This window comes from Pezoporus wallicus, unplaced genomic scaffold (genome assembly GCF_028554395.1).
Source record: "Pezoporus wallicus isolate ANWC-B61680 ecotype Strahan unplaced genomic scaffold, APGP_CSIRO_Pwel_v1 contig_2908, whole genome shotgun sequence".
Classification (NCBI taxonomy): Eukaryota; Metazoa; Chordata; class Aves; order Psittaciformes; family Psittacidae; genus Pezoporus; species Pezoporus wallicus.
Window position 1 is genome coordinate 5173000 of NW_026642179.1, and position 25374 is coordinate 5198373.

A 25374-nucleotide genomic window follows, 5' to 3' on the forward strand; every position below is an offset into this window, starting at 1 on the left:
CTGTCCTTAGATTAAGTACATGGATGAAAACAACCATGTGTATATGGCCAGGAGGAAGTGTCCCAAATTGTGGCACTCTCCACATGATTTTTATCTGCAGCAGGAGTTGCTCAACTTCATGTGCAGCTGGCCCAGGAGGCAGCTTTGTCCAAGCCAGGTTGAGTGGGAGCAGTGGCAGAACCAAACTGAGGAATGGATATGAGCAGATGGCAGCGGTCTTGTGGGAACAAGGTCTATCATTCACTTGCACTTCTCTCTGGGTCATTAGAGACCAAGGAAGGTCTTCAGAAACTAACAGCAACTCACCCAGAGCCAAGGGAGTAGCTATGGTTTGGATTAATCCTTCTAATTGCCCCATTTCCACCCATCCTCAGCCAGCATCACCCACTTTTATATAGAAGAATTTGGTATGGGGTTGATATATTAAGATCCTTACAGACTGCCTTGGTGCTGTTTGTGGGTGCTGTGCCCTGTTAACCTCTAAGAATGTCCTGCAGTGACTGGACAACTAGTAATAATGTAATAATTATATATTATATGTAAATATATATTGTATATATTAATAATAATATCTGTTATCTTGGTTAATGGGAGCACAAACAAGACTCTCAAAAATTAACAATGATTTCTTACAATTTTAAAGGTTTATCTTTTTTTCAGCAACAAAAAGAAAGGTTGTTTTTCATCTTAGTGAGCTACAAGCAACGATTGTTTGCTCTAATGTCGCTTCCTGTTGAGATATACTAGTTTCTTTGTGTTTTCTTTATGAAGGTGCTCAACACCTTCAGGTATTTGCATACATGCCAGTATTCGAAAACTAAAGAAACTGTGAAGAAAAACAGGAAGATCCTGCGGCTTTGGTTAAGCAAAATGAGATTAAGAAAGCCTTTGTAAAACAATTGAGGAACAGGATGCTAAAAAAGAATACTCCCTGATTAACTACAAGCTTAAATATACCTGTGCCTCCTGGTCTGCAGAGATGCACATATGGTGCAGAAAGACCCCAGGTGGGGTGAGCAAGGAATGCTGCAAGTCAAGGAGAGGAAAAGCCACGTGAAAGCTTTGAGTAAGCTGCACTGAGTAGCTGAGGGGGCCACAAAGAAAATGGCAGATGACCATATAGTGCCAGTACATTGCCTTTGTTCTGCTGCACTGTCCTTACCGGCACAGTCTCCCACCCTCTTCCAGCTCCACTACTTCAGCTGAGCCGCCAAAACCCACACTGTGGTGTGAATAGGCACATGTACTGGTACCCACGTACAGAGTGGGAAAGGGCAGGACTAGAGAGAACAGCCTGTCCAGAGGAGGAGAATCACAACAGCAGAAGGTATGGCTGGTCTGTGTTCAGATGCAGTGGCAGAGCAGTGCTGAGGGAGGCTGTGATTCCCCTCCACAGTGCACAGACCAAGGAGCCAGTGTGGGGCAGCGTCAGAATTTGAAATTGAAATGCATGGTTGCAACCCTAGAAAGGAAACTTTCAATGCCGTAGCCATGTCATCTCTTATTTATTCCAGGATCTGGTCTACCACATTTGTGAACATTGCTCTCCACCTTAAAGGACTCCAGAAGGGAAAAACACTCTAATGCACAGCAAGCTGTGCAGTCTCAGGAGCTTGGCAGGAAAGAGCAAGGCTTTCAAGGTCATGAAAACATGCAGGGGAACACTATGAAAGAGCACTAAGTAGGCGAAGTCAGCAACATGCAGGTACTCACATGCTGGGGTGGACAGGTACGTACATATGAAGGGGAATGAATACATGGGGAGCACACCTACACGCCCAGAGAACAGAGAGGAGCGTGAAGCTGTGAGACGAGGCGGGTGGACAGCCTCAGAGATGAAGGGATGGGAAGAGAGATGTTTTGCAGGGAGAGGCAGAGCGATGCAGGGCTTTGCCTCCATGCCAGTGTGGGTGGGGAAGCTGGGAGGTGAGGAAAACTGGTGCAGCAGCATATAGGAATGTGTGCATACAGCAGACATTGATGGAACATGTCAGGGTTACCCAGGTGCTGCTGACTCCCCCTGGGCAGGGAGCAGGTATGGAAGTTGCAGCACACATCTGTGACGTGCCTCCATATGTGCAATGATTCCTTAGCACACTTTTACATGAGAGACAGCAGCACCTATTAAGCAAATACTATTTACTAAAGTCTCTTGCCTGTCGTGCTTTCACTGCATGAGTATCTTACACAGAGAGGATCATTGGCTGTCACCAACAAGGAAGACAACAAGAAAGATCCTGTGTTGACAATGGACTAACACTGGAGAGAAAGCTCATTTTTTAACAGTGCCTGAAACCACTTACTCCACTGGTAAGTGGTTCTGTACTGGCAAGTAGAGAATGCAGCCTGCATCACTTGGTATTTTAACACAGCATCCAAGTTTGTGATCTCACAGCTGCATCTTAACATTAACCCTAATGTTAAAACATCAGGGTAGAGTATAATGAAGTGTCTCACACCCTGGTCCTATTCAAAGAGAACCACTGCAGCCCGCAAGGCTTTTATGCAGAGTAGTAAAGCTGGCATGGAAGACATGCCTCTGGTCTATAAATGCACCAAGCACTGCCAGCAGGTTGTTTAAGAGCAGAAGCACACTGCTCAGCTGCTAAACTCCTGACCTCACCTCCACATCGTGGCCTCCTCCAGGCTTGGAGGGAGGAAGGAAGAGATGTTCATTACAGATCAGCTCCATGGAGGCCACCTTGGGTCAGTGAAGGGTATGTAAAATTGCCTTAGCACTAGCTGTCTGCTGTGCAGTAGAGCTCAGCATCGAATTCCCTGTCCATCTGAAAAAACACGATGTGGAGTGCCGGTGGTGCAATTCTTCTGCTGGGAAATAATCGTCCTTAACCAAGAGCAAACAGGTTTGGTTAGATGTGCTCAGCAGATACAAGGAGCACAGATGCCTTCAGAGCTCACGACATTTAAAAGTCACTGTCATGAAACTATCTTAGCACACGATGCAAAATAACGTTAGACCTTTGGTTTCTTGGTCTAGTTGCTGGACTCTGGGCTAAAGGCTTTAGAACCTGAGATACACATACCTGCAGAGAGTAAAGTTACCGCCGTTTCTTTACAAAGCTACAGATCCAGAAATACTATCACATCTATATTTTAAATAGGGATTATTCACAAACTAATGCAAAGAAACATACATGGGGATGTTTACAGTTCCATTTAAACCATATAAGTGAGGTGACAAATCCCTAGCACCCATAAATCCATAGCTGGTATAATCCAAAAGCTTGAAAGAAGAATCATAGCCTATGGGCCTGCAACTGTACAAATGCATCTACTATGCTTATGAGAAAAAGCACTGATGCTGCAAGCCTCTGCCTTGTCCTCAGAGCAGAGCAGCTCCACTGGAACTGCCGAGGTGGCCAGGGCTAGGTAAGGGCTGTTGTGAGCATTTGCCACCAGCACAAGAGGTGGTTCAAAATCCTTCCTCCCCCAATCACCACTTTGTCTTTCATTCTCTTTTTCATTCTTTCATTTTATTTGAAAATGTCTGCTCTGGGAGACCCCCGAGCACTGCCCAGGTCAAAGACCAGCGCAGCATCATTCACCTGAGCTGTGCTCCCCACAGGGACCTCTGACCTCAGCCAAGCAATGGTTGACAAAAACTTTCCAGTAACCAAAGCCTTAAGTTGCCTTTACACTCAGAAACAGAGAAATACATTCAGATCAAACACCATGGGATATGGGGTCCTGCTCAGCCAGTTAATGAACCACCCAGGGAAACGGAGCCAGCTCACCCCACTCAAACCACTCCAGTTCTAGGGTCTGAAGACAAGAATTATAAGCAGTATCCAGACCTGCAGAGCCCAAGAAAGTCACCTCTGTGGATTTTAGCAACTTGACTTCTAGAACAGATCATAGAATTATAGAACAGTTGGGGTTGGAAAGGACCTTAATATCATCTAGTTCAATCATGCTGCCATGGATCTCAGCAGACCTTGTAAATGCCCAGCTCTGCAGGAGGAAGGCAGCAGAATATTGTGATGGTGGATTTTAAACAGACTGGTTGCAGAAGTGAATTTAGCACAAGAACACAGGTGCACCCTCCAAGCCATACTCCAGCCCTCCTTCCTTTGGCAATAAAATGCTGTCCCAGCTTCAGGGGAGCACCAGCCCTTTACCAGTGCCTTCTCTAGGGCAGTGAGGGAGCCTCCCTGCTACACAACACCTAAAGCACTTACTGCCACATAGCATCTTCCCAGCAGCTCTGTATCACCTTGGGCTGACAGCCTGCCTGGTGTGGACAGAGGAGCCCAGTGCTGCAGCTGGAAGGCAGGCTCTTCCTGGATAGCCTCAGACAACAAAGGCAGGCAATTTCAAGTGGCTGACTGATTAGAAATTAGTGTTTTTATCAGGAGTCAATGCCAAAACAGAGGTCAGCGAGGGTAAGAGAACATGGAAGAACAATTTCCCCCTCCCGCTCCTTAGTAAATGATGATTATTAAGAGCAAGGAGGTCCCTCTCATTGTTATCAGCATGTGCAGGAAAAAAGTGGTATTTCCATCACAGAACAGCATTTAGGGAAAAGACAAGTCCACCATCTCAGTCTTGTGGACTGAAGTGACACAACTTGCTGAAGCCCCTGGTCTCATCCATGCCAGTGCCCCACGGGGTCGCCCCAGCTCTAGCTCTGTAGTGCATTCCTGATGTCAGCACAGAGAGGCAGGAGCTGCCAGGAGTGCAGAATGAAATCTTGTACTAGACGACTTGCCAGATCTGTCTGAAGGAGAAAGAGCAGGACACAGCCACCTTCTCCCCAGCCTCCCGGTAAGTCTGTAGCTGGTGGTGCCTTCTTCACCTTGCTGGGTACCAGGCAACTAAATCCTTAGCAAAGGCAATAACCCTGGACTGTTCTACACAGAGTGCAGTTCCTCCTGCAGCTTCAGCTGGCATGTATTTCATATTTTGCTTTTCTTTACCCTTGCTAAAAATACCTTGATGTCCTACACACAGACATTCCTCACTCTACCTGGAGCAGGGAAAAGGAAAGGGAAGCCAGGCACTCACTTGAAAGCTTTGTTTCCTTCACTTCACCAGAATGAAACTGCAGAGCAGTGCTAGCAGGAGGCACCTGTGCCTGGAGCAGAGATGGGAGCAAGGATTGACCCTGCCAGTACCACATCTCCTCCAGTTCTTGGAGTTCTCTCCTTCCTATACACTCATTGTAATGGGGACCTGACAGAGGACTAGTACATGTTGTCTGTAGAAACAGAGAAGCCACATTCCAAAATAGCTGGTCACACCTAACGAGCCATCCCAGCTGCTCCTGTTTCTCTGCTGTTTACAGGAAAAAGGGAATTTCACCTCCTTTTCAGCAGAAACAGTTGTCAGGCAGACCATGAACCTGTCTTCTTGTGTTTTTTTCCTTCTTTTTCAGTTGGCCCAGCCTTCCCCATGCACAGTGCCCACCAACCCTTGCTGAAAAATATAGAAATCTCAATGCAGACCTTGTTTATGTTTGCTCTGACCTTCATTAGGCTCAAGGGGATGCTCATTTTGCTCCACCACAGCCGTGGTATCCCTCAGACTGCCTCCTCCTGAGCTGTCAGGACGGATAACATGCAAACCGCACAGCAGTTGTCCCTGCAACTGCCACAGTCTGCCATTGTGCTGCCCTTGCACATACAGCAGACAGGTCTTTCCAAAGTCCATGGATAAAAGGAATAGGGTTTAGGGATTGGGTCCCCACCTCAGCTTCAACCCTCCACCTATTTCTTGCCCCGGGTTGTGCAATTCAGGCAAGTGCAATGAATGGGAAAGGTCAGAGGTGAAAACTGCATTCTCAGGGCCCAGACAAGTTCCTAATGCTGCATCACACGCTAGCAACATTGGTTCTTAAAAGACAAGGTAATGGCATGCCTGGGGCAGCCGAACCAGCAAGACCGTAGCGGCAGGGCAGGCTGGGTCCAACAGAAGAGTCACTAACGAAACAACAAGCTTTCCCCTTGCACTGAAGTCATTTGGAGACCAATTAATGCTTTTCCATTCATGGGCATTAAGTATCTCAACAGGATAAATAACAATTATCAACATCATTACTATAGAGGCTAACTGAGGCACAGGCTGCTGAAGCAGCTTGTTCTGAGGCCTTGTCTGCTCACCAGCAGAGACAGGGATGGCGCATTTCCCTGTTCACCCAAATTTGTGCTGTAACCACCAGGCCACAGCCCCTCCTGGAGCGCATCCTGCTGGTAGGCTGCCCTGTAATAGAGTTCACAAGTGCTCATTTAGGGTGGGCAGCTCCTGGGGGCAGCAAGGTCCTCAGCAGCTGGTTCTGGCGGGGTGGGAGCAGTGAATACACACTGGTTTTCTTACGGCAGCCAAAACCCCACATCTGCCCAGAAAACCTCTCCCTAAGCAGGGAGGTGCCTGCAGCTCTGCAGACATCCAGGAGCAAGAACTGGCCTCCCTGACTGTTTATCTGATATTCAAAGGGAGAGCGAGAATGAAACAGAGCTCCGAGAATCAGGATTTCCTACCATGGGCTAAGACCATCCTGGCAATGCCCTACTATCCCCACTGCTTAAGCTTCCCCCTGGCAGGGCATCCCTACCCATCACATGGAGACCCCAGAGAAGCCAGCAGGCACGTTAGGCACTCTGCATGGAGAGATTTAAGACTGTTTTCCTCTCCCCCTCGCCAGACTCGCCTGGGTCAGACACAACCTTTGGCAAGAGAATTGCTCCCTGCTAATTTTAGCCTCCTGTTCTCCACCCAGGCAGCAGCAGCAGCTCAACCGCTATGGAAAGCTATGGGCAGCACTGATGTGAGGGCTGGAAGACATTGCCTTCAAATGGCTCATGCGGCCACACACTGCCAGCTAAATATAAACCCGTGGCAGGCAGGAGGGAACCACACTGAAGCAAATCCCTCCCCTGGAGATGGAGCAAGGACGCAGGCAGTGCTCACAGGACTTGCTCTCTGCCCAGAGGGATAATTTAGGATGCAAACTCGCAATAACGTGCCACATGTTTTACATACTTTTGGACAGATCTGGGGCTGGTGCACCTCAGACTCTAGTGCATCGTGCCAAGCAAGCACCACTTCACAAACACTACTCCTAAGAGAGCCTGATTTGGCTCCTTCCTCCAGTGGTCCCTTTTCCACCACACTGTTTACTCCAAGATAGTTAGCCAGGGGTGGGATGCCCTCACTGCAGAGCCTGATGGCTGTAACATCGCAGGCTTTACTGTGGGAGCTGGTGCTTGAGGTGGGAGTCGAGTGGGGTGAATTTTCTCCTGTGCCTGGATGCAAACTTGGGCTGTATCTCTGCAAACAACACCCAAGAGAAAAACCCCAAAAGAGCATGGAAAGAAAGACAGAAACGGAGCCCTGAGGATTATGAAAGGAGCAGCGGTAGCATGAAACTCATCAAATCCAGAGTTTCAGGATTAAATGTTACCCAACCATGGACCATAGGACTACGCACTAAACATCTTTTCATTGACTTTCCACTGTACCTAGAGAAAAGGGACTTTACATCCTTTGTAAATAGAGGGACATGTGAAAAACCCTGACCATATTTGCAAATCCTTTTTCTACAGTAACAACTGGCCAAGTGCTCAGCGCTTGCCAGACACCCACGATAAAACAGGCAACCACACGCTGCAAATCAAGCAGAGCACCTGCAGTACAGAGCACAATGCTCTACACAGGGAAATCAGATGTCTTCACAGACACTGACTGCAGTAGAAAGGCACTAATTTTCAAGGCACCAAATGCCCTTGTGATACCAAATACGTTCCTAACCATCTCAGTGGAGCTGCTTATGGTCCCCACCAGCTTCTGTAATTATTATCCCTGCATTTTCCTCCACCCCTTTCAAAACTTGGAGTCAGTGGTTTACTCTGTACCCTCCAAGTCCTTTCTACATCTCTTTTTGATCTCTGCATCCAAGACTATCAGTTCCATCCTCTCTGCTCCACTGAAATCCCAAGTATTTGCTTCTAATTTAGCCTTCAGTTCTTTCTCCTTAAGTCTTTTCCTCAGCTAAAGGAAAGTTAATGGCCCCTTAACGTTCTAGTGGCTTGTTTTCTGATCACTTCAGCACTCATCTCACTATGCCCTATTTTTGGCCACTTCATACTTCTGTTAAGTAATCCCTATCATCCTCATTTCCAATGCTGCCTCTTCTCTCACCCTGTCTTTCATTTGTCTTTTTTTCTCTACTTCTGCATGAGCTGCAAAACTTGCTGAAATATTTCTTTCCCTCTTTGACGTGCCTTTGTCAGATATCTAATTCAAACACAGAGTTACAAGAAAAAGGATTAAGTTTAGGGAAAACCCAACTTATCGTGCCATTTGGGAAGCACAGGGTTTTGGACAAAGCACTCAAGAAAGAGAGCACTGGAAGACCCAGAGTTAATTGGCAAAGCAATTACAATTTGCAAGGCAAAGGAAATCGGCTGCATGGCCGGAGCTGATGGAATGCAGACAGTGATTAGACAGTACAGACAAACTGAAATAATACTAGCCAGACTGAGGCAGGGGACAATGGGAGTTCAGAGAGGGAGTGCATCCCCCCTTGTCCCACCAGCACACATGAAAGACCCTCTTCCCACTGCAGCAAGTGGTGTGAGTCAGTGAGATGCATCTGGAAATGCCTCGTAAGACATGCAAGGAACAGCAGCATGTTCAGAGGAATCACAAGTGCTGCGCATGACTATGGGTCAGCTTTAGTATAGAATCATAGAATAGTTTGGGCTGGAAGGGACCTTCAGAGGTCATCTAGTCCAACCTGCTGCAATAAGCAGGAGTAGATCAGGTTGCTCAGAACCACATCCAGCCTGGCCTTGAATGTCTCCAGGGTTGGGGCACCCACCACCTCTCTGGGCAACCTGTGCCAGTATTTTACCACCCTCATTGTAAAGGATTTTTTCCTCACATCCAGCCTGAATCTCCCCTCTTTTAGTTTAAAACCATCACCCCTCATCCTGTCGCAACAGCCCCTGCTAAAAAGTATCTCCCAATCTTTCTTATAGATCCCTTTCAAGAACTGAAAGGCCACAATAAGGTTTCGCCAGAGTCTTCTCCAGCTGAACAAGCCCAACTGTCTCAGCCTTTCCTCACAGAAGAGGTGCTCTCGCCCCCTGAGCAGCTTTGTGCCCTCCTCTGGACCCTCTCCAACAGTTCCACAACTTTCCTGTATTGAGGACTCCAGAGCTGGATGCAGTACTGCAGGTGGGGTCTCACCAGAGCAGAGCACAGGGGCAGGATCACCTCCCTTGTCCTGCTGGCCACGCTTCTTTGGATGCAGCCCAAGACATGATTGGCTTTCTGGGCTGCAAGTGCACACTGCTGGCTCATGTCCAATCTTTCATCTGCCAGTACTCCCAAGTCCTTCTACTCATGGGTACTCTGAATCTCTTCATCCCGCAGCCTGTGTTGATACCAGGGTTTTCTCTGACCCAGGTGCAGGACCTTGAACCTGGCCTTGTTGAACTTCATGAGGTTTGCATGGACCTACTTCTCAGGCTTGCCCAAGTCCCTCTGGATTGCACTCCATCCCTCAGGACTTCTTCAAAGTAACAGCAGAGAGGAAGATGAGTGTTCAGAGAAGGAGGGGAAAAGAACATGAAAGGCAGAGGCATTTATTAGCAATGGACTAAGTGCAGGTGAGCGGCAACAGAGAAGCTGCCAATGGATGAAAAGGCACAGGCAGGAAAAGCAAATTAATCCAGGCTGAATGCTGGTGTCTTAACCCCACTACTGGTGAGCAATACAGACAAGTAAGCGCCCGTGATCAGCTACAGCCAGTAACCGCAGGCAAAAGGAAAACACAGGTTACTAAGGTTAAAGTTTGTCAATGCCTCGTCTCACAAAACACGCCCAATTCCCTGAAGAGGCAGGACACCAAAACACCAGAGACGGAATTAGAATACATCTATCCAAGGATAAATGAGCTCCCAACATAGCACAACCTGGAACAGTACAACTGTCCTTCAACTCGCACACCTTACAAAGCTCTTCCTGTCCTCAGGAAGTGGCTGCAAAAGAGCTGGATCGGAAACATCCCCAGGAACTGGTGGTGGAGCTGGAGCAGCCAAGGCTCCTGGGCACAAAGAGGTGATGAAACAACCCCTGCCTTGCTCCTCCTCACACAAACCTGACTGCTTAGGCCCTGAAGAATTCAACACCTTTATAAAGAGGGTTTTGCCCCTGCCTGTGAGGGGTTAGGAGAACAAGGGTTGATACCAAATCACTTCCGGTGCTTGCATCTGGTGGTAGAGACAAACCAAGCATCAGCTTGACAAAACCTTTTTACACAGACCACCATTTGGGCTGTGTTTGGCACTGAAGCGCTTTCTAGGACCAATATGAATTTAGATCCATGCAGGTGTTTACTTCAGGCAGGGGGACAGTCCTAGAGGATCATCACTCAAGGCTTGGGAAAAGCTAGACCTGCTGGGTTGAAGCAAGAGAGGTCTACGTAACCAGTGTAATGAAAATTACAAGCTACGAGGTGAAGCAGCTGGAAGCAGTAATGCTGAGGCTCCTGTTAGGATGCGGGTCTCAAAATCAGCAGGAAGAGACACAACAATTCTTGGAGTAGTGAATTGTATGAGAGAAATTATAAATGCTCAAAAAATGTCCTTCAGATCTAAAGCACCCTGCAAGCACAGGGCTTGAGTTTCAGCAGAGAAACTGAGAAAGAAATGATGCAGGCTTAGTGTTTTGAGAATAAACAATAATTCAGTGATCCACAGCCAACATATCAGCTGGTTTCGCTGTACAAGCCTGCTTTGCAAACTGAATATAAGCCTAAGGAAGAGATGGTGATCGCGCACAGCAGCGTGTTACACCATTCCTTGTCTCACAGACTCATAGAATGGCCTGGGTGGGAAGGGACCTTTAAAAATCACCTAGTCCAACCCCCTGCCATGGACAGGGGCACCTCACACTAGACCAGGTTGCTCCAAAACCTGTCCAGCCTGGCCTTGAGCACTGCCTGGGATGAGGCAGCCACAGCTTCTATGGGCAACCTGTGCCAGTGCCTCACCACCCTCATGACCAGAGGCAGTTCCCTCAGTCTGTCCTTGTGGGGACTGCCCTACACCTCCCTCCCCTTACGTGCCCTAGGTTCCAACCCTCTCTTCATCCTGTGCCTGGGCTTGCCTGCAGGAGATGATGACCACAGGGCTCCAGGAGGGTAAGGGCTCCTCAGTGATAATTCCCCCCAATCCAACTCCCTGCAAGAAACTCATTTCCCCGTGCTCAACACTGGCTGTGAAGGGATGAAGCATCCAAACATCCCACCAACAGGAAAAGGAGGCACAGACAGCCTGCATAAGACATACCAGCATTCCTCAGTGTCACTGTTGATTGCCAAGTGTTGTATGGGCCTTTCTTTCCTTTCCCAATTGGAAAGGTGTAGAGGTTCCATCTCTTCTGCATGGAGCCCCAGTAGAGGCGGTTGGGTAGAGCCTGGCATCCCTGGGGCTGCTGTGGTGGCACAACACAAAGAGCCTGCTGGAAGCCAGCAAGGGAGATCTGTGGGGCCTGCAGATGGCAGGGTTTCTTTCCACTCCAAGGTTCACCTTTGCTCTATTCTCTAGTTTTAAGGACAAACTTTCTCACTGCTATCCTCTCCTCTCCCCCCAGTAATAAAGAGACAACATAGGACCTGGGAAAGACTTTAATAACGTGTTCTTTCTTAACACCTTGGCTTAGGTGCTATTTTGAATTTCTAAGTAGATGCAACTACTCTCTCCCATGGGTAGGGGAGTACAGACTGTGTCATGACTGCTGTTCACAAAACTCCCTCTGAAATAGACATGCATTTATGTTTTCAAGACATAGCAATCGCATAATGAGACTTGTTATATTTACTCCTTATGTTCGGCAGGCCATTTATTTTCAAGGTACCCCCCTGGAAATTACAGTTCAGTCAGGTTGTACAGGAAATCTTGATTTTGGCAGATTCCTGGTTTATTTTGCATTTTTGATTGAAAACAAATAAAACCCTCCCAGCTGGCCTGCTTACAACAAAACATGGACTGTGGCAGCTGATGCTGGGTGAGCTGCCACAGCAGGTAATTGAGGCTATTAGTACAGGGTTGTCTGGACAGGCTATTCTCAGCCAGTTGTGGACTTGGTTCTGCAGCTGAGATGGGGTTAACAGCACCCAGACATGACTACTGCAAATTTACAGAAAATAACATTACAAAACATAAATAAAGCTAATTTAGGAAGTGAAGTATTTACGAGAAGGGCTGGAGATATCGTAACCAGGCTTAAATGAACAGCAGCACTGAGGAAGCTGTCAGGGTTGCCAACACCAAATATACGGGCCAAGTCAAACAGCCCACGCTAATGACATGGAAATAAGTGGCCTCTTGAAGCAAGGCAGAAACAGATTTATTTAGAATGGCAGGAAAAAATACATGTATCATTAATGTAAATTATCCACACTTCAGCAGAGCTCTACTAGGCAGTTCTGCAGCCTAGCAGGTGATGATGCAGATCAGATACTTTTACTGGTTAATGGACTACAATAATATCTGACAATAAACTACTGTTTAGTGTGCATGAATGTACACAACTTCAGTGAAACACAGGCCTGCTTATAAGCCTACTAGTTCCTAAGACAACGAAGGGGGCTAGCGGAAAAGAAAGATAGAAGATAAATCATTCCTGTTATAGAAGGCCCCATAGTCAAGTCTTTGATCCGTATGCAGTGCTTTTACATTGTTGGGTAGCACTGGCTGTCAATGCTCATATTTGGCTCAACTGGAAAAACACCTCCAAGAATATTTAGACTGTCTGAAATCAACATCAAGGTCACTGAGATGGAAACCAGGAAGCAAGAAAACCCCTGTGGATGATATAAAGGCCTGAGACTTACCATTTGCATCTCTGATGGAAAACAGTGACACAGAAAAGCAGGAATAGAACAAGATAGAATACTTTAGCCACCTAAGGGTATCAGGTAGACTTACAAAGTAAAGTAATAGGTGATAGCTTTTCCAGCTTCTAGAAACAAGGGGGATAAGAAGCCACATTGACCTATTTTTCCTCAAAAAAACCTCAAATTAGAAATATTCACAGAATGCTGGAATAACTGAGCCTTAGGAGATTATAAAATCAAAATTAGTGACCTTTTGCACTGATGCGCAAGACAACCCAACAATCTTTGGATAGCCTGAAATAATCCAACATCCCCAAACTGATTGAATATCATTATTATGCGTAGGTGAGCAAAATTCTTTATTATGTCAACACAAATTATTGTTCTGAGATGTTTCTGGAGAAGAAAGTTGATTTACTTAACAGCAACATTGCGCCAGACCATCTTAGCATCTCAAAGTGTAGGGGACTCTCTCCAGATGGGGAATATTAAAGCCTTTGTGCTTTGGCAAGGGAGAGTCTCAGGGAAACATAAGTACAGAGGAGCTCTGGTCAAGATCCTAGTGCATTTTGGTTTGGCTGATTACACACACAGACTATGAATTTCTAACATCATGAAAAGCATAAGTGACTAAGTACCAGGTTCACATCTGTTTCCACCCAAGGCTTTACAGGGATCTTTCTTAAATCTCACACCACATCTAAATAAGACAGCTTATTTCCTTTTCTGTAAAGCCCTTCTCAACTGTTACTACTGCAAGCCTGAAAAAAGCAACTGGACTGGGAAGTGATTCGAAAAGGGAACATCAAAGCATAGCTAGAACAAATAGGAAAGGAAACTCAAAGCATAACAAAATATATAACCCCATCAGTTCTTGGTACTATCATTGTAAGCACTGGTGAAAGAACCCCATCATCACTGCCATGACCTACAAAGCAACCTCTCTCCCCAGGAAAACATCCTGCCTTCTGCCATATTGCAGATGTCAGTAATTCCAAGCTGCCAGATGAAAGGCAACGTCCATTATCTCTCCCAGCACCGCTCTTCCTTAACATCTGCCTGAACTTGCGGGCAAGAGAAGGCAGAGCCTTCACGTTACTACACCATATGCAGAAACACACCTCCAGAAGACAATAGTGTTCCTCTGCCAACCCCACAGCAGGGAGGAAGGAGATGCACAGGAGGGCACTGCTCCATGAGATTCAAGTGATCCTAACCCAGTCTGACTCAAGACAGGAAGGTGTGGTGCAGGAATACATCCTGTGTTGGCACAGCACCACACAAGTCTGTCACAGGTAACGTGTATATGAATGCGTGTTGCAAGAGTTTATTTATAATGATAATGTGTGATCTTTGCAAATGATTTGGGAGCCAGAAAAAGTATGGGCCAAGTTCCAAGAAAACGAACACTTGCAACTCCTAACTCGGTGCTGCTCCACAAAAAAAGTTACTTGGTGCCAAATCCCTACCTCACTTCATGCCAAGAGGTGAAAAAAGCCAGGTTCACAGACTACCTGTAGCACTTGCCCCAGCAGCAGTGAAAGGATACACTCACCCAGGACAAGTATGGCACAGCTAGCATGAGGTCCAGGCACCTCCTGGCTACGGTGTCAATGAACCTCATTGCATCCAAATTGCTCTCAGGGGTTTCCCCGCTAAGTCGGCGATAGCAGTCTGTGCTGTGAACATGGGCCTGGGGATACCAACTTACTTCACATGCACCATTGCAAAGCAAGATGTGCCAGCACTTCTCATCATCCTCCAGGGAGACTGAACTGCCCACCTGGAAGTGAAAACTCTGCGGCACTGCAGTGCCCATCCTTCTCCTCACAGCTATAGCAGCCCACCATGTGCTGTGGGGAGCAGTGTTGCTTGGCATGGGGAGCTGCGGATGAAGGTCTCACTAGTGTCTCTAAAAGCACAGCAATATTATACTCACGCTGCATGGCACAGATGTTACCCTGCTTCCCACACTTGTCTTCAGTCAGGAAGAGGTGCTTTGTGGGTGATACCTAGTTTAACTTTTCTTCTGGGTTAACAGTTTCCACAGAGAAGAAACAGATACTTCAGCCACCACTGGAAAGCCACATGGTCCAATCCCTCCCTATGGGCACGGAGTAACCTTTGGTGCAATTAGCTATGCAAAGGAGCGATACTCTGCATGTAGAGGCAAGTCACCTTGTGTGTGTGTGATTGCCAAAGTCAGCCTGTGTGCATGTGAATGAACCTGCATTATGTAGGTGTGCTCACCCCGATGCATAGCTGCTTCTGAAGGTGCCTGGGGAAGGAGGCTAGAGAAGGAAGCTGATGCATTAAATTAAACGAGCAACTTCAGCTTTCTGCCAGCTGTTTTTCTCATACAAACACAAGCACCTGCCCATTCACACCAACACTTGGGTCAGTTTTAAAGCCATTTGTAGTGCTGCTTTGTAGTGGCCTGGATTCCCGAATATCAGAGAGCTCACCATGGTGGGATTGGGGTAAGAAACCAGTTTTCTGAGGAAGGAAAGGGACACTAAAGATGTACATACTGGGGAGGTAGAGGCCTTGCCATAAGGACTTTTTTTATTTGCACATCTATGATCTCTGGTTTCTTCCAAACACCTCCCTTTTCTCACTTCAGAGAGTGGGACTGCACACTGCTGAGTTAGAAAAGCAGCAGGCTGAGACACCAGAAACGAGACAGAACCACTCATCACAACCCAAGATAGGAAAATAACATACTCCCAGTGTTATTTACACACAACAATAAAAAGTGGAAGAACAGGGGTAGGCTGAAGCAGACAGGGGAGGGAGGTTGAAGAAGGGCCCCTGATCCCTTGCTCTTGCAAGCTGCACCTCCAGCAATCTAATCTAACGCTGCACACCCTGCTTGTGCCTGGCTGAGTGTGGTGCTCCCACCTGCAATAAAGGAAACTGGTGCAAGTGATTCAGCTTCCAAAGACACCATGGTCCTTACAGCAAAAAAAGGCAGAGTCTGCACAGCAATAGCTGGGAATGACCCCACCTCCAAGTTTCTTCAAGGACTGGGGTTTGCTTTTACTGTGTTGACACAGGCCTTAAAGCAAAGGGGGACCGCTGTACATCCTCCTTGCCTGCAAGCACAGCTCACTGATGCCAGCCTTGTTCCCTCAGTCATACCTTTCTGCATGGGTGGGCAAGATGAGGCACTTTTGGGCACAGAAGAGAAAAGCAGAGGTAGAGGGAGGAGGTTCCCTGACCCACCAGCCTTTCCATCCAAGCAGACCATGGCAGCAGCTCCGGGAACAGGCAGTGCCTGGGGGTGGGGGTCTTTCCTGGAGATCTGTCCCTGCCATTGCCTCTTCTAGCCGTGCTGCCAAGCCAACAGCTTTAGGCAGTAAAGGCAGGGTGCAGGATGTGCTCACCAGACCTGGCTGTTCTGTGCTTTACTGGCATTATCTCCCTCTCCAACACCTCATTCACTCTTCAAATGGGAAAGGTTCCCTGTCTCCAGCATTCATTTGCAGGAGCAAAGTGTGCTGTGTAGCAGTTACTAAAGATGAGAAAAACATTTCTACTGGAGACCCCACTGCACAGAGGTTAGTGCCTGTCAGCAGCAGGAGAAAACAGGCTGCCTCCAGCTCCTTGGGTGTCTTGGCAGGGAGGCAGTGTCCTGCCCGTTACAGCTTGTTTTGGATGACAACAGGCCACGTTTCATGTGAGGAGAGTGATGCCCATCTTCAGTTCGTATCAGCCTGCTTGTTTTTCTTCGCTCAGCTGTAAACACGTCAAAGATCCCTATAAATGCCTATTGGGCCGCAAGTCAGACAAATATGCTTAATTAAAGAGAACAAGGCAAGCCCCACAAGAACTGGAACAGGAACACCCATAAGAGACACAGTCCTGCCAGCAAGGCTCCCTGGGAAGAGTATGTAAGGAATACCTTGATGCAGTCACATCACAAGAAAAAACTTAACTTGTTTTCTTTTTGCCAGCCCAACTGCTCACTTCAGCATCACCTTCAAAGGAAAGCTGTCACTTGTGAGAGCCCATACTATTATCTGGCCCTGTCCAGCCCATCCCAACCATCCCCAGTGGCTAGAAAAAGGCCTAGATCACTTAAGCACATGCGAATCCCAACACGTGGTATACCTAGCATGAATTCTGCACCTCAGGCTGCTCCCTCAACCTTTGACTTCAATGTTATAGCAAAATGAGCTTCACACCCATAGACTTCCCCAGTGTATGGTGATGCAGCACCATGGAAACCAATGGGTACCAACAGTTACAGCATATTCTCCTAGGCCCCTTATTCTCTTTCATTCAAACTTACTTATATGCTTAACTTTGTTCCATAGCAGAGCTGCACATACATCAAGGGAAGACAGTCAAGGCCCCAAGTTTTAAGCATCCCTTACTCAAAGTCCCATACCCTGGCCACCTGACATTTGGTTCCTCTGCCACACACTGATCTGGTGAGGGAAGTGGAACAGAAAGCTGGGGAGCATCCATTATGCCTCAAGACTTGCTCTAAAGCACTGGTCCAGGAGCAGGGGTGGCATGCGGGCATCACAGTGCTTGTGCTTCATCCCATTGGGTGGCTGAGAGGAAAGTGAGTACTTTCTGTGCCTCCCTAAGCCTTCCAAGAGGAGGGCTCATGTCTCTGGAAAAAGAAAACATACTTGGCTTTCCATACCCAGGCTGTTCTACAAAGAGCTTTTAGGGAGGCAAGAAGAAATTGTGTTACGGACATAGGAGGTGGAAACCGTGATCTCCTGTAGATCTCCCAAGCCCAGCAGCTATTCAGCTTCTGACCACAATGGATGGAGCCTCTTCACCTTTTGCCCAGAAAAATTACCCAATAAATAGGTGCTGTGTTTTGTCAAGACTAACTGCTGAGGCTGTTGCATCAGGTACGTCAAGGTGGTAGCTCTTGGTTGGTTCCAGATGTGACTCACCGTATGGTTCCCACTTGGGGCATGCAGCAGACAACAGTGCAGAAATGAGAGGGGGGAAATATTAATTGCTCAGGGAGTCACTCCCTCCTGCACCATCTCCCTGAGATCTCTGGAAAGAGTCACCACGTGGAGTCAGAAACACAGCTGCCCCAGTCTCCAGGGAAGAAAACATGACTTAGTGTTAACAGCCAAAGGAAAACAAACACTATTTGTCTTTCACTCCAACTTCTGATTTCTCTTAAAACAAAACAGGCTCTTAGAGGTACTGGGGCAAGAAGAAGGGTGGAGAGGGTCAAAGATTAACCTTCCTCCTGTTGGCAGGCTCCAGGATACTGGCCAGAAGGACAGGAAAACATGATGCTGAGTGCCCAGAGTGCCCTTAGAGCCTCAGCTCTCTGGGCACGCTGCTCTCCCTTCGTGATGCTGCAGAGCTGCCTGCCAGAGGGTTTCACCCTCCCACCCTCTCCAGCAGCATTTAAATGTTTTCCACATGCAATGAGCAGCAACGTCACTGGTGGATTTGGGGGAATCTGGACTCTTACATAGTTGAACTTTAATATAATGTAATTATTTTCCTCATGTCCTGTTTTAGTTGGTAGCGACCGTAGTCATGTCACTGTTTCCAGTTTCAGTCTTAAAGCAGGATGACTTTTATAACAGAGATGTAAAAACAACCCCATCTAAAACCAAAGAGGAAGAACTCAATTCATAAGAAAAGTCATCTGCTCCTGCACATCTCTTCTGTCCTCATGCTCTCTGCCTGTTTTTCTCTCATCTCCTCCCTCTCCCTTTGCATTGCTGGCAGTGAAAGGTCAGCTGGATGTCTCCAAACACCTGACTCAGCCCCTCATATCTCCTTATAACCACTGTTTAGAATACCTCCATGTGGTTTGGTTTCTTCCTTTGATGCACCACACAAGTCCACTACATATCTCTACAGCCTTCTCTAAGTATCTCCAGGTGGTACTGGTAAAGTGGCGTTCACTAAGAAGTTTGCGTGAAAGGTGTAATGGCAAGTAGAGTCATGATGCAACCCATCTTCTCATGTCCCAGCTAATTCCACCAGGCACAAAAAGTGGATTATAACTAGAGGATTTATCCTAGCCAAAGAAATCAGATCTCTTACGCTGCTGGAACAATAAACCTGGTTTTAGCCGTAACAGCACATATAATACAGAACAAATGGATAAGCTGAAGTACTGTAATGGACTTTGTGGGAGTAAATGTTCATGGAGCAACTTGCACAACCAGGGTCTAAAGCTTTATGACTGAAACCAAGATGGACTCATGGCACTAAGAATCAGGGGGCTTATAATGTGTAATGAAGGGACCAAGATACAGAAAAGCATTAACAGTTAAATGGTTGTGTGCATTTGACAAACTATTATAAAATTAGACTGGCACCAAGCACTGATATTTAAAAACAGCAGCAACAACATCATGGGATTTTACAAAACTTTGGGCCATTCAAAACTTTCCTGTAAATGAAAAATAGAAGAGAAGCATAAACCCCCGCATGACACGCATAGAAATGACTGGCTTCCTCTACTTTGCGGGAAAAAAAAAGCAGCTAACTGATGGTGCACTTAGCACCATCCCTGCTGTGCTCCTTGAAGTCTGCACGGAATGAACTCGTTACTAGGCGAGTGGCGCACATCTCCAGGGTATGCATTCCCTCCTCGTTTGCATACACTTCTTCTCTCACCAAAGCCGTATTCAAAGCATCTCTGCTGCCTTCCAGGTTTGCACTAGAGCACCAAGGACAAGAGGCACTCAAAGCCGTGACTCCGGGCACAACAGTTTCAGCAAGGTCACGTTTTGACAGGTCTCTTGACAGAGCGGAGGGGAGACCCCACCGGCGAAAGGCACAGAAGTGAAACCCCCTAACACTCATCCCCTTCCCGAGGAACAAAACCCACCTCCGTCCCCGACGGCTCCCCAGGAAGCGGCTCTCCGCCGGCCAGCACCGCTCGGCCGCTCACTGCCGCAGCCGGCAGCACTCCCCGCCTCGCCCCTCGCCGGCCTGGGACCGGGGCACCGCTCCAGGCTCCCGAGCGGACGGAGCGCCGGGGGGAGCCCAGGGCCGCGCCGGGCTGCGAGGGACAGAACGCGACGGGACGGCCCCCGCCCTGCCTTCCCCTCCCCGCCTCCCCCGGCGCCCCGCAGGGTAACTCACTGCGGTCCGGGAGAGCCCCGCCGCTGCCGCTCGCCGCCACCAGCTCCAGGTAAACGGCCCAGAGCCCCAGAGCCAGCGCGGCCAGGGCCAGCAGCACCCGGCGCCGCCGCCGCAGCCGCGCCAGCAGCCGGCCCCGCATGGCGCTGCTTAGAGCGCCCGACCCCCGCCGCCCCGGGGCATGCTCCCGCCACCGCACGGGCACCGCAAGGCGCTGCCGCGGACCCCTTCCCCCGCGGGGCGGGCCCAGGTGCGGGGCGGTGCCGCGCCCCCGCGGGGGCAGCTCCCGGCCGCGCTCTGCCACCGCCTCCCGCACCTGCCTCCGCCCCGCGGGGGCCGAGCTCAGGCTCCGGGGCTGCCCCGGCACCGATCCTCACTCCGGCCGCTCTAGGGGCTGGCGGGCGCTGCGACGGGAGCTGGAGCGGGAGACGCAGCCGTCCCTGAGCGCGCTGTGGGGCCCGCGCTGCCACAGATCTCCGCTCCTGCCGTAGGCGACAGGAAAGCGGCTTCTGTGGCGGAGGAGGCAAGCGCGCTCTCCCGGCTCCAAGTCCTCCTCAAAGCCGGTTTTCGTAGCGCTGGGAGCGTTGGTGGATCCCTCGGGTGAGAGGACGGGTGATGGTAACTCCTGTGCACAGAGGGAAGGAAGGATGAGAGCGGGGCGATTCAAATTCACACGGTGACACACAGCGGAATCTAAGTGTTTTCACCTGGTGCAACAAGTGTGTTTGCTTCAAAGTGCTCTGTTCGGTCAGGAGGAAAAGGTCACATGAAGCCTCCAAATGTGCTTTCAGATGCAGCTGGCTAGATGTGATGTTACACTGTTCAGACCCAGCAGAGAGAGAATGTTGGAGACCGCCATAAAGACCAGGATGCTCCTTGAGTGTGCTTACGGTATCCATTCCGTATCTCAATCACACTTTCAAAGTGACTCTCCCAGCCCTCCATGCTGATGGAGGGTTCACATCGTCAAGCCCTCTCAGAGGATGCAGGCTGGATTCCTCCTGGGTGAAAGAAAACTGGATGATGCTGCCTAGGATACAGGATTGCATCCACCTGGGGAGCTGATCCAGAGCAAGTCTCTTCCCAAACATGCATGGTGCATGGCACCAAGCACTTCCCTTCATAGCAAAGGGCTTTAGGAAAGGTGCCAGAGGCCTTGTGAATGGCATGGCGGGCCACAGTGGAGTGGCACAAGCCCCAGCAGGGACAGGCTAGCATTGGCAGGGTGCTGGCATCCTAAGTGGTACATGGCCAGGGGCAGAAGCTACATTGGCAGTCCCTGGCGTGAACTGCCAAATACTGTGTTCACAGTGCTCTAGAACCCCTGGGATTACCTGTCACACATGGGGAGGGGGAGACAGACAATAGGCTTCCTTTTTCTGGACATCTCACAAAGGTTTCAGATCCATCTCCCTACAAACTTTGTGTTGGGAAGACTTTTCTTACTTTGTAAAAGTGCATTTGGAGAACGTTATAACTTCACTGTGGAGGTGTAAAGACATGATGTTTCTCAAGAGTGGAACAAATCCCACAGCAGAGGAGGCTGGAGAGCAACTCTGCCCTTGGGCTCTGGAGGGACAAAGTCCTTTCTGCAGCTTTCCAGGATGCAACACTTGCATTCCTCCTTCTTGGGGCTGCAGGTGGCACCAACCCATGCTTGAATCATGGGGCTACTTCCTCTGGTGCAAACAGAAAAGAATGACAATACCCCGCCAACACTGGCATCCATATGGCTAAAAACTTGAAGGCCAGTGGAGTGTTGGTTTGGGTTTTTTCCAGCATGAGAGAAATAAACCAAGATTTTCACATTTGTTAAAAGAAAAAGGGGGGTTAAAATGCTAGGAAAATGTGTAATAAATACAGATCTAAGTGAAGCTTCATTTGCCATTTCAAGAATGAGAATTGAAATGATGTATTGTTAGTGGGAAGTCATCTGCATTTTTTAATGGACAACCTTAAGTTTGCAAAATGACAACTGCACTTTGTGGAAACTGTTGCACATTAAAATAAGTAAGCACATTTTTCTTTGTGAACATGGCACTAAAATAGGGGGAAGGGGAGAGTGAAATTGTAGGCTAACAGGTAGTAATGTTGTCTTGTAAAGGAACATCTTTTTCCTGATAGATCTATGCTATGATGAAGTTATAAAAAAGCTGTTGTCTCTGGAGAAAAAGCTTGAGAAAGTGTGGCATGTTAATCTCTCTCTCATGATATAGTTACAGTAGAACAATATTAAGGAACAAAACTGATCTGGATGTGTAATAAATAGTGAAAGGAGGAATCTGAATAGCCTTACACTGTAAAATAACTTATTTTGGACCACTTACTCATTGTAGAAAGCACTAATGCCCAGAAGTAAGATTATCACTTACAGCACTGTTTTAAAAACCTCAAAGATAAATGCTTTTACCCCAATTCTTGTATTCCCAGTTTCTCAAGTGCCTCACCACACGAGCGCGTGCCCAGACTTCCACATCTCTCATCTCTCTGGGTGCAATACGGCAGGAGCTGGAAACTATGGCTTGTAATAATAATCCCATATGCTGGAGTCAGCCCCCTCAGGGAGGGGGGCAGGAAGGGAGCCGGAAGCAGGCGGTGGAGAAGCCTGGCCTGTGTCACATTCCACTGACCCAGCCGGCAGTGCTGATGGCCCTGACGGACCATCCCAGAACACTGGGCAGAGGGCTTCTTCCTTCAGAATGCACCTCTCCTGGCCTACCCCAAATACCTGCTTCAAAGAAAGTGCCGATTTGCCCCATGAGCCAACTGGAGTAATCTGTGCTTTATTTGGGTTGTTTATTTTCTGTTTTGGTTATTTTTCCTCGTGATAAAAGCAGCCTTTGATATGAGCACAGCACTTTAGGACGAGCATCTCCTGTTCCTTCCAGCTCCCCTCTCTAGCTAGGCCTCTGTGTATCCCTGATTCTTCTTGTTACGCTTTTGCTTCTAGTTATCTAACAACTGTTTCTCTGTTTTGTAAATTACTTTTAGCTCTGTGCCAACATCCTTTCTCTGTAGGCTCCCCAAAGGTTCAATTATCTGCCACTTGCTCCTTCCCTTCTTTCTTCTTGTGTAATTTTCCTTTTAACACTAATTACCAGCTCTACACCAAAGGCACCCAACTGTCCCCCGCGTCCACCAGCCCGGCAGCTCCACACCCCTCTCCTTGACCTCAGCTATGCTCTGAAGCACAAACAATGACTTCAACTGAACACTCATCATCCAAACAGCTCCAAGACAGAAGTGTTTCTAAGAGGAAGAGCCAGTCTCTGAAGACACAGCTCCCTATTATTTCCCCTTCAGGCTCCTCAGGAATGGGCAGGGCTCTAAAAGGGGTTATTGGGGGAGCTCTCCCAGAAAAACCCTGTCAGCACTGACATCTAACATGGCAGTAAAGAGATCAGTACAGATCCACAATTAACAGGCTATGAGCAGAAGGACCTTCTTGCCCAGTTAGGCTGTACTGACATAATGTGTTTTGCTAACACACTAATCAGCAATGTGGTTTCTACTAATAGTTACTCCACCAACATCATGCAAACTGGCCTGATTGGGGATTTGAGGTTTCCTCTGGCTTTTGCTGCTCACAAAGCTACACTCCCTTCATTAAGGCCCTGGATGACATCATCATGCTTATGCCCCCCAATGCACCTGCATGGTGGGAAGCCTCACTCATGATTCTCTACTTTCACTGCTTAACTCCATAGAGTATTAAACCTCAGCTGTCCAGATAAAATGGCATTGAAATGGCTGTCTTTCCTTTCCAGCTGTAAAGAGGACATGCGTTTACACAAACCCCATCCAGCACCTCTAGAAGCATCTTCTTTTTGCAGGTCCTGCCCCACAAACTGCCCTGAATTGCCAAATTCTCACTATCAAGAGCACTTCCAGAAAAAGACCTTTTATATACTTAGAGCTGAAAACTTTCAAAATACATTTCAGGGTTTAAACATTGACCATAATGAAATATCTACATATTTGATCCTTTTGGAAATACATGCTTTCTAAGCTGACTGAAGTTTTGCCTAAATTTCCTCCTTCCCCCATCATTAAAAGTACCAGCACTTGTTCACTTGTTTGTTTTTTTTTTTAAGTGCCTGTGCTCATCATCCTTATGTTTCAAGAAGTTCCAAAGATGTGCCACAATCATTTTATCAGGGCGACTACAGAACACAACATGGTGCGGTTCTCCCTGTGATGACACTGAGCAGAATTCAATCTGCCCAAGCTAGTCCCAAAGAGGAAAACTCTGTTTTACTGGGTTGTTTAGAAGTGACTTTACCCTGAGATAAATGTTTAGTGTGACAAAAAGGCCATTTAGCCTCTGAATCAATACAGGAGAACCCAGCACATCCCAGGCATTCTTCACCAGGGTAAATTGAGAGCTTTTTTTTTATTCAAAACAAACATATTCCAACAATGAAACCCTTCATGCCTGCGTAGTTAATAACTGTCTTGCTTTAACATTGATACACTTCTGTGTTGGAACCCTCTCTGGGTTATCAGAATAGAACCAAATAATCCATATTTACACACATCATCTGTCCACAATGCAACAGCATCACAATTCTCAAAACAGGAAATGTAGTTAGTATGAATAGTCAGCCCTGTTGAGCCATTTATAAAGCTGTATTTTTGGAGCTTATGTGAAGAGCAACCACTCCAGCTCACATCCAAAGCTGCCCTTTCTCTAAACTATTCATTTGGTGCTACAAGGGAAACACCAAAAGTCCATCCCACTCTTCTCAAATACTTCAGTCGTAGAAGAAACGTTTCCTGCTGGTGGGTTAAACGCCAGTTACCTCTGACAGCCTGGTTTCAGACAAAGTCCTATACTTCTGATGCAACGTAAGAATCAGAACAAACTTTGTTCTTTGTGCCTAGACCCTATGAAAAACAGCAGCCAAAAGGAATCATCACAGCTTTCACCTCTCATGCTTTTTATGCTGTATCCAAGTATATTTTGGTACATAATCCCAGTCCAAGCACTAGAAAGTGTGTTTATGTATGTCTACATCTAGACTTCCAAATTTAAGAAGTAACTGTTTTGGGATTAAAGGGGATAGATATTTCTTACAATTCAAAATAACTTAGAAATATAAAGGCAAAATATCATAGAAAAAAAGACAGAAATATCAAAGAATTACTTCCTGGCATACACCCAGAGCCATTCCAATTCCAGAATATCAAGCTGCCCAGAGTCCATCCATACTGGTAAAACATCTGTGTTTATGCATCAATACTATTACTCACATAAGCAATTTAAGTACAGCCATGGCATACAAGTACATACAGTGCTACTATTTGGCTTTAGTCCAACAGCTATCAGAACTATGGCTACTGTTAACCTGCTTTTCAAAGCACACAGTGTCAATTAATTTAGGAATTACTGCAAGGTGTGGTATAAGAAGATCATG

The 25374-nt window shown here is 47.5% G+C and overlaps 1 protein-coding gene across 2 annotated transcripts in view; it reads right to left on the minus strand.

Moving 5' to 3' along the window:
* B4GALNT3 (beta-1,4-N-acetyl-galactosaminyltransferase 3) overlaps positions 1-20386 on the minus strand; it is a 64656-nt gene extending 44270 nt beyond the window's left edge. For both annotated transcript variants that reach the window (XM_057428103.1, XM_057428102.1), the window contains exon 1: positions 19961-20386. In XM_057428103.1, coding sequence (XP_057284086.1) covers positions 19961-20099 — 139 coding nt within the window. In that variant the 5' untranslated portion in view covers positions 20100-20386. The remainder of the gene's footprint in view (positions 1-19960) is intronic.
* Positions 20387-25374: the final 4988 nt, after the last annotated feature.